At 34.1% G+C, this 16,677-nt stretch overlaps 1 protein-coding gene across 1 annotated transcript; it reads right to left on the bottom strand.

Moving 5' to 3' along the window:
• Positions 1–171: 171 nt before the first annotated feature.
• Positions 172–15,697, bottom strand: LOC128554403 (thymocyte selection-associated high mobility group box protein TOX-like; the record flags this gene model as incomplete). The annotated part of the gene is made up of 4 exons (XM_053535684.1): positions 15,602–15,697; positions 15,341–15,465; positions 13,206–13,341; positions 172–252 (listed from the first exon to the last, which is right to left on the bottom strand). Coding segments are annotated over exons 1-4 (438 nt in total), but the record flags the coding sequence as incomplete, so codon positions are not given.
• Positions 15,698–16,677: the final 980 nt, after the last annotated feature.

Below are 16,677 nucleotides of genomic sequence, written 5' to 3'. Positions count from 1 at the left end.
CCCCAGAATGCTTACCTGAGAAACGAGACTAGCCCTGTATGCTGCCAACTGGAGACCCCCCGCCCCCACTCCCCACTCCCCCCAAATGCTTACCTGAGAAACAAGACTAGCCCTGTATGCTGCCAACTGGAGACCCCCCGCCCCCACTCCCCACTCCCCCCAAATGCTTACCTGAGAGACGAGACTAGCCCTGTATGCTGCCAACTGCTTCAGATATTCTTTCTTTGCCATCTCTGTCTTCTTTTTGTATACCTACAATTAAAGTAGGAATAACTGTGAGATAAGGCTAGTCATAACCTTTACTCTGCTAAATTTCTAAAACGGACTGGTCTGTCATTCAATTTGGGTAATACCATTTATTATTTGAAGGGATGTTCACTGAAAGTTTACTGACTGAATAGCAAACAGTGCAGGCTGATCTTGGTCTGCACTGGTCGCAAAGGCAGAATCACTTGCCACCAGCAGGCTAAAGGATAAACTAAATAATACTTGCTTTTCCTGATGAGATTTGAATGAAAAAACTTACTTCAGATCTTAATTTGAAACATTTAGCAATCAAATATAAAAATATTCATTCTGTTAAAGATACCATACTGGTCATGGTGGCACACATAATATGGTGTTTACCTATTTAATTTCTTCTTGCTTTGAATTACTCTACATTTTTAATATGTTACTGTTTTTCGTAATATTTCCATTTTTAATATCCTATCTACCTCTTTATCACATGTTTGACGTTGCGGCAGTGTAATAAAGCCATTAAATAAAAATGATAATACACTAGTGTAATAAAGCTTTGACGTTGACGTCATTTATAGTATAGGTGACGTTGGTCAAATTGTCTTGTGTATATAGTAAAAGAAAGTCGATTTTTTGATGTTTCGACAAGAAAGGCTTACATGTGATAAAAAGAATATTACAATTGTGACTTTCCATATTGAATTTATTAAACTCGTTGAATAAATTCAATATGAAAAGACACTCATGTAATATCCTCTATATATTTATTACTTTGCTTTTTATTAAAATAATAATCTCTTTTTTTACCGTCTAATATTTTCACATTCTATGGATATTAACTGTTTAAGTGTTTTCTATTTTGAATATTCTGATTTTTTTCTTTTAATTTCAAATAATATCCTATGGTTTTCAACAATATTTATATCCTGTGAACTTAAAAGTTTTTAGTAAAACTTATACAATATCACATACATGTCAAGTTTCCCGGATCGTCCGGGAGTCTCACGGATTTTTTGTCCATTTCCCGGACATACGGAAATCAATTATTTCTCCCGGAAATCCAAAATTCCAAGATAATGGTTTCCTACATCAAACTTAATCCCTAATTACACACTGTGCCTGACGTAATTTATCGCTCTACTGCGATATTGATAAGAGTTTAACAAGGTCACGCACTGACGACATTCTGCAGACAGGTGTGTACTGTGCTATTTTTAGATTGTGTTAATTGGCGAGTGGTGATACTGACATAATATGATGATAAGACAGGAACGTGTTTATTGAAGATTCTATATTTAAGGATAATTAAAGAGCCGACCTTTATTGGAGTGATGGCAGTCATTACCACTGATGGAGAAAACAACTAGAGATAGGTTATAACATTCTTTCAACAGCTATGATTTTCAATTAATTTTCATTTTGATGAGTAAAAAGCATTTTTCAGTATAGATTCAAAATGGTGAAATCGATTTATTTCCAATCAATGTTAGATTCTGTTCATTTGCAAAAAATCTAAGACTGTAAAAAAAAAACCTGCAGATTATTCACATTAAAGAAACTCGCCAGAATAAAATTTCATCCAAATTCCAATTCCTCTGCTCAAACCATACTGTAATAACTGAATAAAGTTGCTATATATGTATATAATTTTTTGTTTTTGTTTACATTGCAGAATTTCTAAAATAAACTTTTCCAGTCTTTCATTTTGGACAGTACCAGTAACTGTTAAAAGCTAAGGCTGCTTACAAAAAGATACTGATATATGGCAAAAAGTCCAGATCATGATCAGACTGCATGGACAATTTACACTCGTCGCAAAGGTAGAATCAATCGTATTCAACAGGATTAAGGTTAACACGTTTAAAATGCAACTTAAGTACCTAAAAACATTGCCCAAATCAGATCTTATCTGTTACACAGTTTTATATTCGACCAAAAATTTCCTAAAAAATGCTCCTCGAAAAAATCTCCTGGATTTTCATCAAATATCCTGGATTTTCAACTGAAATCTCCTGGAAAATTGTCCACGGAACTTGACATGTATGATATCATAATTATGTTTTTCAATTCATTTAAAATTCTGAAAGTGTCAAACATTTACATTTGAAATATCCTAGTTTTTAGCATTGTTACAATTTAATTTAATGTCAAATAATCTTTAATATTCTTAATATTTTCAGCTTTTTTTCAAAATGGCTACATACTGCAATATCAATTTTACTCAGCTTTTCTCAACACTATGTCAGTTAAGGTGATGCATCCATAATCACATTTGGCAATTTCTATTTGGTTATGTATTCTCCATGTGCAATTTCAACTTTCCCTTCAGGTATGGAGAGCCAAGTAACTGTCGGTCAGCTACATGACAGAAGAATGCTAAAGTTAGCATAATATGGAAATACATAATCTCGCAGTAATTGCCCGATTTTCACAATCAGTCCACCACCTTAAACTATTAATTCTCACAAAATTACCAGAAAACGTCTTGATTTACTAGATGGTTTATGAGTTTTGTAGCTTTTTTTAAGTTATATCACCACCTAACCCTGTCACAATTCATCAAATTCTTTATTCCAAAATAATGATCACATTATCATCCTGGTGAAATTAACAACACATTGTTACCATGGCAATGAAAAAAAAATAGATGAAAACAAATATTCCTAATAATGAAGAATAATTTTCAAGTCACGTCAATGAGTCATTTATGAGCTAATGTAAATTAGGAGACACTTTGCAAATAAATCATCAAAATGATCGGCAAATATTTCTTCTTCACATTAAATATTCATGGCAAAAAATGTGTTAATTAAAAATATCAAAGTGATTAATAATTTCTAAAACAAAATGTCTTCATTTTGTTCTGATTTCTCAAAGCTTGATTGATTGATACATTTTAATCTCTCCTGACTTAGCACTTATAAAACAACATGTTTTCATACAACATTATTTTAACAAAAACTAAAATGTAAAAAGCATTTAAAAAATAAACTTTGAAACAAAAGACTGGTGGAGAATTAATACACACAACGTCTCTAGTCTCTGTTTTCTTTAATGATCAAACTACACCTGTGAATTCACAAGTTCAAAGATTTACACCAAGATTATATATATACACACAGACATTTTTTAAAAAACATTTATGTAGAAACAATTTTAAAACAAATAAGTACCCTGTAAAACTCAGCAGAGTAATGATTTGTCAATAAATTTGTTTGTTTGTTTGTTATGGGTTTAACACCGTTTTTCAACAGTATTTCAGTTGTCAATAAATGCTCCCCACCATCTTAGTTTGAAACTCACAGGGATTAGTTTTTATCATTAAATGAAGCCATCCAGCTGGCCTGCAGAAGGTTGGTAGTCCTACCCAGGTGCTCAGAAATCATGTTCTGCAAAGCAGCTGGGGCCTATTTTATGGGGAAGTTTCTACGATTCTTCCCCAGTTCTCACCTAAATATGGATTTCTGTGACTCATTTTCCTAACGTTATTCATCACTTAGCACTAAAAATGCCTAACTGCAATATCTGACAAATAGAGAAGGACTTATCCACCTTCCGCACTGTGGTGACAATGTTACCTTTTCCAAAATATGTTTTCAAAGTAATGGTTAATGAAGTAGGTTGTATTTTTATTTCAGCAGCTGAAAAGCATAAAGAAAACAACTGCTCTGAAAACCCTTTCACTACATATATATGTTCAGCAGGCTGTGTCCTGGACTACTTAACATTAAAACTGGAAATCTGTCTGATAACTTTCCTTGTTGGCGTAACTTTAAAACACAACAAATTTCTTTCTGTAACTTAATTAGTGTTACAGTTGATGCAATATAATTAAGACCTGGATAAAGTGGAAAAAGATAAACACTGACACTGCAGCTGATTAAAAGCGAATGTCAATGTCTACTTCCGCAAAGTATATTGTCATGTCAAATAGCTACAGTACTATGACAATGTTCCAATATGCTTAATGGAGAGCTATTTTAAATTTTACAGTAAAGGTCTGTGAGTTATGGTGTTTTTCACCTCAGACCCTGATAAAAATGTGACGTATTATTGCACTTTTAGACTAATTAACTTTCTGCGGTTACAACCAACAAGCAATAGAATGACTGCCAGGAACCGCTTATGTGGTCGTAAAATCTGCGATCTACTGCCAATTTCATTGCAGCAAATTATGCATATCTCACAAAATATACATATTTTCCATAAACTATAATGTCATCAAATTGCTTATTTATTATTCTATCATTGTAAGGACATCATCTGCCCGGTCTGAATTGTTCCGAACAATTTCTGCCTGAATAATCGGCCCTATTATCGTCATGTCATTTTAATCTGCACAATTTATTTGACAACAATAATCACTCTAGAATTTCTATGCAAGCTGCACTGAAAATAATGCAGAAATTAACATGATTGGAAAACAGTCGAGAGCGCACATTTGCCAGCGATACAGGCCTGACAAGGCACGTATATACTGCAGGGGGAAAATCGTAAAAATGTTATTACATAACAGTTACTGTCAGGAGCATGTCCTATATTGCAATACATAATTGTGTGAATATATATCCTGAAATACGAGTAAGACAAAAATGCCGAAGAAACAAAATGACAGAAGGTGAGGTAATTTGATATTAATTAGTATATTCACATCAAATTTGGCAGATTTAAGGTATTGGACTCGTAATGACACTGGGCAACATCTGTGGTATTAAATATTTTTCTGTATCTTCCTTTTCCATTAATCTCTGATCGTAAATAGATAGCTCATAAAAACACAAGCCACGGAATTGTTGAAATGAAACCATATACAGAGTATATGTATATATTAGTCATCATCCGTACTGTTTTACGGACAACAGAAAGATTTGACGGAAGCGTCAGTGTAATCTATCAACAGTCATTTCTTTTTAAATCTGCTATTTTTTCTGCTTGGATGAAAATATTGCTCAGGCATAAAAACATGATAGAATTGTATTGTTACATTATGAGGTATCTATTAAAATTTGATATGCACCAAAGAAATCTTTTTTTTTAAGAAGCATTTTCAAATTGCATGTTTGTGTATCTGCAGAGAAATATTTTTCATATCAAATAACGCAGGGATGGGCAGCGAATTAAGAGACTGTACTTATTAATTTTCAATTGCTTTACCTTTTTATTTAATTAGACCTTGAGAATGTAATATGATACATGCAGAAAATATGAGATCGCCCCATGTATCAAACATATAACAGTAACTTGAAATAAAAAGGCCAACTACATCAGAAAGATGGAAAAACACACACACACTGAAAAACAAAAAAAAAACAACAATGCATTAGTGACAGATCTAAATCAATAGGAGCTTGATTGAAGTTGTTTCAAATTCAGTGGCATCATGAAATTATAACACGTTTTTTTCATTACGTAATTGCATCCATCAATAATTAATGTAATTTGTAATTTATAAATTAATTAGAATAGGGTTGTAAAGCAGTCCCACTGTGAGACATAAAGTTTTATTATGAATAAATCAAACAAAATTTCAGTTTTCCTATTAAGAAGAATCACTTTTATACATGTTCATAAACTTGTAAAAAATTTTCTTGCAGCTTTAAGTTAATATTGCGTAATAATTAACACGACAAACTGTTGTCAAATTACTAAATTAGTCCCATGGAATTTCGGAGAAGACTATATCACAAACATAAATGACACTACCCATTGCCATTTTCCGTACAACACTCCCCGCATGAAACAAAGGCTAATAGGGGCTTGCGAAAGTTACTAGGATGGTCACACAAAAAAAGGGGCTGGAGACTGATTTGATATTTTGCCCTTTTTCCTACATAAATTTACCATGTTAACATAAGTAACAATAATAATATTATTGTCTTTTGGTCAAGTCTGGCCAAATTTGCTATTGCGATCAGTAGTATCCACAGGAGTGCATCAAATCTAAAATACAGTCGAACCTGAGCTTACGACCACCTATCAACACAAATCACATGCCTTTTAAGACCCCTACCTTCAATTTATGTGTGTCTTCTAATTGTGAATAAATACCATCCTTAACCTTTATCCTGCTAAATCTCTAAAATGGATAGGTCCATCATTCAATTTGGGCAGTACCACTTGATTATCAAAGGGGTGTTCACTAAACATTTACTAACTGAATAGCGCACAGTGCAGACCATGCTCAGCCTGAACAGACGTGCAGGCTGATCTTGGTCTGCACTGGTCGCAACGGCAGAATCATGTGCTGCCAGCAGGCTGAAGGTTTATTTTAAACCATTAAATTTTTATTTGGCTCTATAGATGTTTGACTGTAACTTCATATCGGTTAGCTGGTTATAAATTTGAACAAACAAGTTTTGGTATTACATACAGAAGTATAATCAAAATAATTAATTCAAATATTTTGAAGTGCAAACATTCTAAATCTAATAACAATTTTCCTCTTCTTGAAAACAAATTTATTTCAAGGCATAAAACACCTGTATTACAGTCAAATAAAATTTCAGCAGAAATTTTGATGGTTAAAATTCAAGATAAAAAGAATATAGCATTTCACTGTTCAAATGAATTTGTCTGAGATCTTCTTGAAAATTGCACAATTTCAATCCATTTGTGGCATTATATAATTTTGTTTTTCATTTCTGCATAAGACAAAAGAATTCTGTAGAATAAGCAATTCTGCTAACTATATTAAAATCTATACCTCTGGACTTCAAAAGAATTCTAATGTAAATTTATTTACAGTCGGACATGACATTTTCACGGGTACTAAACAGTGCCTGCGGTACTGACTGTGCCGACGAGGATTGAAGGCACTTCGCTTCCTGTACCGCAGGTACTTCGTCAATGTTTACAAAACGAGCGAGATCGGTGAGTGATTTTTGTCATTTTGTTACTGCATGGAGTATTTTTTTCAAAAATCGGGGAATGTAGCGGGGTGTAGATGTATCTTATCTACATATCCATGCTAAAATTTTTGGCAAATGAACAATTTCCTAGAAACGTAAGGACAAATAAGTTGAGAATGAAACGTGATTTTTTCACATCAGTGACTGTTTAGACTCGATTTCTTTTTGCTAACCCAAACGATGTCGTCTCTGCCGTCGTAAATTATATTTATAAATGACATGTGATCTGCTAAAACATAAAATGTGTCCAGAAAATTCCGAATTTGAACGTTATGCCACTTTTGGAAAAGTGCCGCAGGCATTTTGACGATGCCGCAGCCCCTTCGAGGTGCCGCAGGCACTTTCAAAAAGTATCGGGACATAAATTTGGCCGAAACTAGACAAACAGACAAATGGAAGAACAGAGAAACAACATTTCCTTCAAGAAAACGAAAAGAAAAAGGGGTGTTGAATAGTATGCAGTGGAATGCAAGTCAACTGAAGTCAGGTACCCTCATATTGCCGCATTTCAGAAAGCGGTCCGCAGAATAAAAACCCTACTTTCGTTTTCACGTAAAACAACTCGAAAACAAGCGAATATTAGCATGAAAAATATCCTATTTTATGTAAAATTCATTCCACGAGTGGAATGATGCCCATTTGGCTCCCGATTTATGCGAAAATGCGCGAAAAATAGAAAACTTAAGATCTATTTATTAGGGACTTCTTTCGACTACACCTACACCACGGAAGCACATTTTTGACCAGATTACTGCATTATAACCTCTGCCATAGGCAGGTAGCTGTCACGATACTTCAAGAAATTATCGTGATAAAGCGAAGTTTTCTAATAAGAATCTCAATAGTCAAAAGTTTCCTGTAAATATTATTGCGATGATTCACATTATAATCTCGATACCATTTGTGTAAGAGCCCATTGTGGACAGCTGACATTTACTAGCTAGACAGTTATTACGGTATAAAATCAGAAACTATATCGATGTTTGAAATTTTCTGTAGTTATTTTAATAGCCTAACGTTTCCTGGAAATATTAAGTATATCTACAAAAAAAATATTCTAAAAATGTTTTCAGAAAAAAGGAGAACTTAATAAGTATAGCTCACAAACGATCAAACGGGAGAATTTTAATAGTTTTTACATGTACGTAAAAACTTATTTTATTCCCTGCAAACAAAACTTTGAAACCCCCCCCCCCCCCAAACATATCGAGCAGCATAGGACGGGCAGAGAAGGCAATTTTCAAAAAGCATAATGTTTTGGAAATACAGTTTGCTTCAACTGACCGGAACAATCGCGTACTATAGTTTAAGATTACCCGCGATGATAAACCGATTGCTAAACTTTTTATATTTGTGAATATAAAATATAATCGTACGAATGCGATTTATTTGAGATGTAGTTATGGGCCAAATTTATGAAACTTTTTGAAGTGAAGGGGCTGCGGCATCGTCAAAATGCCTGCGGCACTTTTCCAAAATTAGCATAACGTACAAATTCAAAATTTTCTAGACACATTTTATGTTTTAGCAAATCACATGTCATTTATAAATATAATTTGCGACGGCAGAGACGACATCGTTTGGGTCATCGAAAAGAAATGAGCCTATACAGCCACTGATGTGAAAAAATCACGTTTCATTCCCAACTTATTTGTCCTTACGTTTCTAGGAAATTGTTCATTTGCCAAAAATTTTAGCATGGATATGTAGATAAGATACATCTACACCCCGCTACATTCCCCGATTTTTGAAAAAAATCTTCATGAGTAACAAAATGACAAAAATCACTCACCGATCTCGCTCGTTTTGTAAACATTGACGAAGTACCTGCGGTACAGGAAGCGAAGTGCCTTCAATCCTCGTCGGCACAGTCAGTACCGCAGGCACTGTTTAGTACCTGTGATTTTACATTACCAATAATTCATTGTTATCAGTCTTACTTACTATTTTATAATTGTAATTCTAATATGCTTGTCTCTGTTAAAACATACTTACGCTAGAATGACGTCACGTTAACGTGCCATGACATCATGTTTTTGTTGCGACCAAGAAAGAGCGCTACTATATTTGATCTACTGTTTTAGATTAAGGGCATATTAGAATTGAAATAATTTATAGCAAAAGAGTGTTTTAACACTATTTATACACTCGGGTGGTAATACGTCGTACAAATAATTACACTCGGGCTTCGCCCTCGTAAAATTATTACACCCGACGTATTACCGCCCATCGTGCATAAATAGTGTTAAAACACTCTTTTGCTATAAATTATTTCTTAAATAACTGGAAACAAGAGTGCCAGAATGTCACAATATACGCCCGTCACAGCAAATTTCTTTACTCTAGCACCTGTATTTGCAAATGGAATTTTAATTTTGTGTTTGTTTAGTAATCATTTAAGTCATTTGTTTTTCTAAGTCCACAAAAAAACTCCTTACCAGGTAGAGATACCTCAAAATACACCTCATAATTGGATGTAGCATGCATGTTGTACTACAGAAAAGTGGTCTCGATTTTTCCCTACGACTAGTAATGAAAAAGTTACAATATAAGCTATTTAAAGTAACAACAAAGGGAAGTAATTCTAAAGAAAGGAACTGCACATGACACTTCGTCTCGTGATGATGTATAATTGTGCCAAGTTACATCAAAATCCCTCCATGCATGAAGAAGAAATGCTTCGGACAAAGTCATTCTTGTATCTGACCTTTGGCCTCTAAGTGTGACCTTGACCTTTGACCCAGGGACCTGGTTCTTGCGCATGACACTCCGTCTCTTGGTGGTGAACATTTGTGCCAAGTTATATCAAAATCCCTCCATGCATGAAGAAGATATGCTCCGGACAAAGTTTTCTTTCTTGTATCCTTTGACCTCTAAGTGTGACCTTGACCTTAGACCCAGGGACCTGGTTCTTGCGCATGACACTCCGTCTCATGATGATGAACAATTGTGCCAACTTTCATCAAAATCCCTCCATGCATGAAGAAGATATGCTCCGGACAAAGTCATTCTTGAATTTGACCTTTGACCTCTAAGTGTGACCTTGACCTTAGACCTAGGGACCTGGTTTTTGCGCATGACACTCCGACTCATGATGGTGAACAACTGTGCCAAGTTTCATCAAAATCCCTTCATGCATGTAGAAGATATGCTCTGGAAAAAGTCTGTGGACGCCGCCCGCCCGCCCGCCAGGGGCGTTCCCATAATACGTCCCGTTTTTTAAACGGGCATATAAAAAATGATAAAATGCCAGTTTTTATCATTTTCCAGAAATGTTACGTTTTATTTTTCTACCAAACAGTACAGGTATATTTGGATTAGTATCTTTATCTTCATTTTTTGTATGGGGATTTGATTAACAAATAATCACCGCCTTCGAGCGATTTGTCCCCTGATTTATCACGGTTCAGAGTTCAGGTGCACAGGAATTGAACCAAGAGGGTGTTGGTCGAGTGACTAAATATCTAATCATCTGTAGGATGAACCCTGGAAAATTAGATGATAAATCACAAGGAGATCTTGACTTTTTCCATTCTTAGGAGTTCGCTGAAATATTCTGATAAACATTAAGCTTGGTTTCATTTCTCTGAGTAGTGATAAACCTGACGTCATGCAGCAATTTGACATCATAATGCTCTCTTTACCCACACTGCTTGTCAAAGTTCTGTTGTTTATCACAGAATATAAAAAGCTTGACCTTCTCTTTTTTTTTTAACTGTCTGTCAAATCGAGCCATGTTAGAATTTATTACAACACTTAACAATTCAGTTAAACAATAATGTAAATTGGTAGAGAACTGGTTACCCAGGCAAAAATATTATTTTCCATTTAAAAAATACTATCAGTGAAAGTTACTGGATCGTAACTTTCATCAATCCGGACACTAAAAACAGAACCATACTCTGATAATTTGATTTACTGCTACACCTCTACAAAATGGATGTGCTTTTAACACACTAAAAATCAGTATTTCTTAACAGCCATGCTGTGAAAGCTATATATTTCATTAATAATGGACTTCATTTCATCAATTTCAATCCATAGTAATCTGTATAATCAGGAATATTTCCATGTTCATCTATATCTAATGGAAAAGCAATCAATCAAGCTGGTACTTAATCTTTTATAGTAGTAAGACAATGCTTTATAAAAATTCTACATTTTTTAAAGGGGCATACTTCCAGCTGAATGTCAAAATTTCAAAATGTTTGAGACACGTAGTAGATCTAATGTGTATTCAAAATCAACTAAATTCTCAAATTTTAAAAACTTCAGATGCACAATTTCACATACTGAATGATTTTCTTAAAATGTTTTCATGACTCTTAGGGTCAAATACTTATTGAGTTTGAGGTACATGCAACACATTTAGTTTAGGCCCTCTATGCATATTTTTTACTAATTTAGTCAAGGGCTATCATTCAGATTTTACTGAATGAATTCTAAAACAAAACCTCGGGTTCACAACTTAAAGGTCAAATACTAGGTATGCGCAACACAAACTGTCAGAAGGGAAGGACTAAATGAAAGACCAAAATCTTATGGAAGAGTAATAATGTGACTACTTTTTTGTTCTTTTCTTTTTTAATTCATTTTAGCCACACTTTTTATTTTAGCCACATAAAATCAACTGAATAGTAAGAATTCACTGCTATCTTTTAGCCACTACTCTCCTGTATGTGCGGATGGTAAGTGTAACTAAATTTCTGTCATATCAAATTTTTTCTGCCAGATTTTCTCTTCCAAGTTGTTTTTTTTTTAAAACCAATTATACAGATTACGAATATCTTTTCATTCTAGTACAAGCTTAAGCATTTCCTAAATTTCGAAATAATCTGATATACTGATATATATCAGTCAGCATGCCCCTTTAAGCTAAACAAATATCTTCTAAATTTCGAAAAATTTGAAATAAATATGGAAGCACACCACCTTAACACTGCACACCACTTTACTATATTGTAGCAACAAAATTTTAATTCTGGCATTACGATGGTTAAAAAATGAACATCATAAAAACTTAAAATATCAATTGCAATAAAACACAAAATCAATGCTTGATCTTGTAATATGATCGCTAAAATGCCAGGTACTCCTAAACTCCTGGTCCCAGGGCACATCATTTAATGGATCATCTAAAATTTATGAATTGTGCATTTTACAATTTTTCAAATAAGAGAAAGAGGCATCTGTAGCAGATTGGTGCATTAATCTATCCTTTCAATGAGCAATGAATTGCTACACAGGTCTATCCAAAACCGCTACTTCGCAAAGTTGACAACTACGAAAATATAGACTGTATGCCAAATTAACTGATTTCTTTATGTGTGCTCCAATCACCAGTTTCTAGGCAATAGATTAATTTTTTGTAAGAATGAATTAATGACAGGTGTTGTTTCGTTCCTATATAGATGTCACTGTATCATCTCTTACAATTGTTGTTGAAAATTGGACAGCGCTTACTACTGTCAAGTGGGCCATTCCAACTGCTTTGAAAAATGTTGAACAGCAAATGCTAACATATATGATTCTTACAACAAATTTTATTAACTATCAAAATGGCAATCTAGTGCTGTGTGGCAGCTGTAAAAAGTCTCCCTGTACTTGGATTCAGTGTTGTTATATTTTCTGGACCTTTGGGATCATGGGAGTCCATTCAATAGATGTGTAATAGAGTTCCGCTTAAGCCGGTGCTAGGGGGCGTGAGAGGTGTTGCATATTTCATTACCTCTCATGAACAGACTCAATCAATCTGAGTCTGCTATTATTCTGCTTGGTTGCATTTTTTGCTTCCAAAGATCTTTTAACTGATTTTATTACATTGAAATTTGCATGAGCATTTAATTAATATTCAATATATTCGAGCAATCAAGCATGTTATATTACATTACAAATTTGTAGAGTGGGAACAACTTGGTCGGTGATTAGGTAAAAAATTGGAAGCCTGAAGAAGTAACATACCCAAACCTAAGGAAGCTAAAGATGTATTTAAATAGACTATGTAGTAAGTACGAAAAGTCAGAATTTTCAACCAGCCCTATAAAACTGTGTACTTACATTTTTATGGTCTGGGTCGAGGCCTTCCCACATGGAAGCAACAATCTTTGAAACTTCTCCAAATGTTGCGTTTGGGTTCTGTCCTTTAATGGCCGCTTGCGTGTCTCGGAAAAACAAGGCATATGCTGACACTGGCCTATAAGCACAAAATCAGAAATATTCTCTTTAAGCAGGCAGGCAATGTGATCAAAAAGACAGAAAATGCGTTAAGCAGTAAGAACCATTAGATACATGGTGAAAGTAGATATACAATGTTTAAGCTGAGAGATCATGGGCATAGACTATTTGTTTATTTTGACAATCGTTAATTTCCACATGATTACGTTTTCTCGTATGGCACTTTCTTCTGATGTTAACATAGCTGATACAAGACCATGGGTTTCTGTTGCAAAGAATACTAAATCGTATTTGAAGAACTCATTTGTCATTACCGTTCGACTGCTGTAAGTAAATAGAAGAAGTGTTTACTTTGAAAGACAATGTGTTAATTTTTAACCTACAGAAAACATGAATTGTAAGTATTGTTAAATCATTAAAATATCCGTGGGGAACAAATTTTTCATCTATTTCACGGTTGCATCACTACATAAAATGAAACCCAAACGAATATGCAAATTTCTATTTATCTATCTTTTACAATTTAAAACATGCATATTCATATCCCTACAAAGTAGTTATTTTTTACAAAATCACAAAATGTCTTAAATCATTGTTTAACCTATTAAATTTTGAATATTCATAAAGCAATTAGTAGAAATCTATTTTCAGACAGAAGTCGTAACTCTATTGCATCTGAGATGAATACCGGTACCTATTTTTCAGTCTTTTTGACTTAATGAATGGCCATAAATAGGCATTTCCAAAGAATGCATTAAGGCTAGATTATAGCTTGGATCTTATCTGTATTTCCTTTTAAAAGTTTGAAGTTTTAGCACCATTAAGGCATGCATTGCCAACATTCTGGTGAGGTCAAATAAACTGCTGCCACCAGCTTAAGAAATTTCAGTTTTTACTGGGTCCATCGCCTATGTTAAATTTAGACTTAAGGCAGTTCTGCATGTTATGATGAAAAAAAAAATTCGCAAATTGAATGCAGAATTTGATAAAACAGCTTCAGGGAATACTAAAAACATTGGCAAATAAAAAAGACAGGGTCATGTGCTACATCGATTTGCAAAATATTGACCTCAAGCAAGTTTTGATAGATATGTCTATGGGAAAACTAAAATTTTGATGAAATTTTTGTGAACTATGTACATTTAAATGCAATTTTTCACAACTGTAAATCAACATATTGTCTCAGGGATTATTTTGGCCAATATTTTCGGTCAGAGAAATGCTCTCATTTGGCAAATTTACGTGAGAGATTAATTTTTTCACAAGAGATAATATACCATGTTCAATTAAATTTGAATAAACATCCTGAGACTCTCCTCTACCCTTAACCACTTTTTCAGTAAATCCCTGAAATGTCTATTAAATGGTAGAATAAAATGTGTAGATCTGTGTGCTTATTTTTCTAGATATCTGCAAAATGATTTAAGAGATCAGCCAAAAAGCCCCCATCCATGTTACATGCTAATTTCAAGAATGTTGGAGAAAAACAAATGAAAATTCATTTGAAAGACTCAGTCTAAATGCCAATTAATGGACTGGTCCATCATTCAATTTGAGCAGCACCACTTATTCAAAGGGGCGTTCACTGGAAATTTACTGACTGAACAGCAAACATTGCAGAGCATGGACGTGCAGTCTGCTCTTGGTCTGCACTGGTTGCAAAGGCAAAATCACTTACCGCCAGCAGGCTAAAGGTTAAAGATGTTTAACTTTTTACTTTTACCTACTGAAATTATCTTTTTTAACCCTTAGCCTGCTAAATTTCTAAAATGGACTGTTCCGTCATTCAGTTTGGGCAATACCATTTATTATTCGAAGAGGTGTTCACTGAAAATTTACTAACTGAATAGCGAACAGTGCAGACCATGATTTTGGTCTGCACTGGTCGCAAAGGCAAAACCAATTGCCGCCAGCAGGCTAAGGATTAATTTCACCAAAGGCACTGCAATGTACTGACATGGCTATAATCAAAATGTTGATTTTGTTAAATTTTCATTATCAAACATAAGAATACTTACTTTTGTGGTTCATTTGGATCTTTCTTCTTCTTTTTCTTCTGCATTCTTGATTTCTTAACCCCTGCTGGCTTGGGTGCTGGCTTTGGCGCAGGAGGGGCCTCATCTTGAGCTTGTCGTTTAACCAGCTGAAATGATATACAGTCAAACCTGTCTAAGTGACCTCCTGTATCAAGCAGCCACTAGCATTTAAAGCAGCTTAAGTCAACTAACTTCCCAAATGGATATTTTCTAACTTCCCAAATGGATATTTTATTTTCTAACTTCCCAAATGGATATTTTATTTTCTAACTTCCCAAATGGATATTTTCTTCTAACTGTAACAGCCACCTGTCTCATGCAACCAGAATCCAGGGTCATTTCCTATGGTGGCTGTTTAACACATGTTTGATTGTATTAAATACCCTTTACCTAAAGGTCTACCTTAATACAAGTTCAAGAAAATTAAATAAACAGATACATGAGATTTTCTTTAAAAAAAAAAAAATCATTATATATCATATGTGCAGTGACCATTTTTGCATCTATATAGCAAAAAACATGGATTAGGTATTTTCAGACATCTCTATTTCATGTTTTAGTTTGCTGATAATTTCTTCTATTGCGCCTTCAAGGAAACAAGGTCAGTACTTCAGTAAAACAATTCTGTGTTGTAACTGACAAAAGCCCTGAAGTCCTAATTTCCCATTTTTTGAAAATTAACATGCAATGTTGAAAAGATATTTTATCACACTTTTACAATGTTATAGAGCATTCTGAAGAGGCTGAGATGGTTTTCATGTTTATATTCAAATGATGGCAAACTGTGTATATCTAAACCAAAATTAGGGATTTAATGTGCAAATGGGTGACCCTTAGTATATAGACCACCTCTGACCCTTATTTAGGAGTCTTTTATGAAAAGTATATAGTAATGCTAAGAACATGCAAATTCAGTGAACTGGTATCCCCTGTTGAAAGGTTTTATTCTTGAACACTCTATGTAATGAATTTCTATTAATTAGCTAGAAATAGATAAAGCGAAGAACTAACTCCAGAAATATACTTTTTACTTCAAAACTAACATGTTTCGTCCATTGGACTTCATCAGAGTATAATAACAAAATAGTATGACGTCACAGGAAAGTACGACGTCAATGACGACGTCAAAAGACGTTACCCATTTTGGCGTAATATTCACATATAGTATAGGATCAAAAATAGATACTTATTCCCTGCAAAAACAAAATCTTAACTGCATGTCTGAAAATGTTATCTATTTAATCACATGCAAAAAGTGTAAGTTACAATATGTGGGACAAACACATCAGAAATGTTCTCAAAGAATGAACAGCCATAAA

The sequence above is a fragment of the Mercenaria mercenaria genome, unplaced genomic scaffold (genome assembly GCF_021730395.1).
Source record: "Mercenaria mercenaria strain notata unplaced genomic scaffold, MADL_Memer_1 contig_5015, whole genome shotgun sequence".
NCBI classification, from domain to species: Eukaryota; Metazoa; Mollusca; class Bivalvia; order Venerida; family Veneridae; genus Mercenaria; species Mercenaria mercenaria.
The sequence above is the reverse complement of the archived record's forward strand: the minus strand, read 5'-3'. Positions and strand labels throughout refer to the sequence as shown.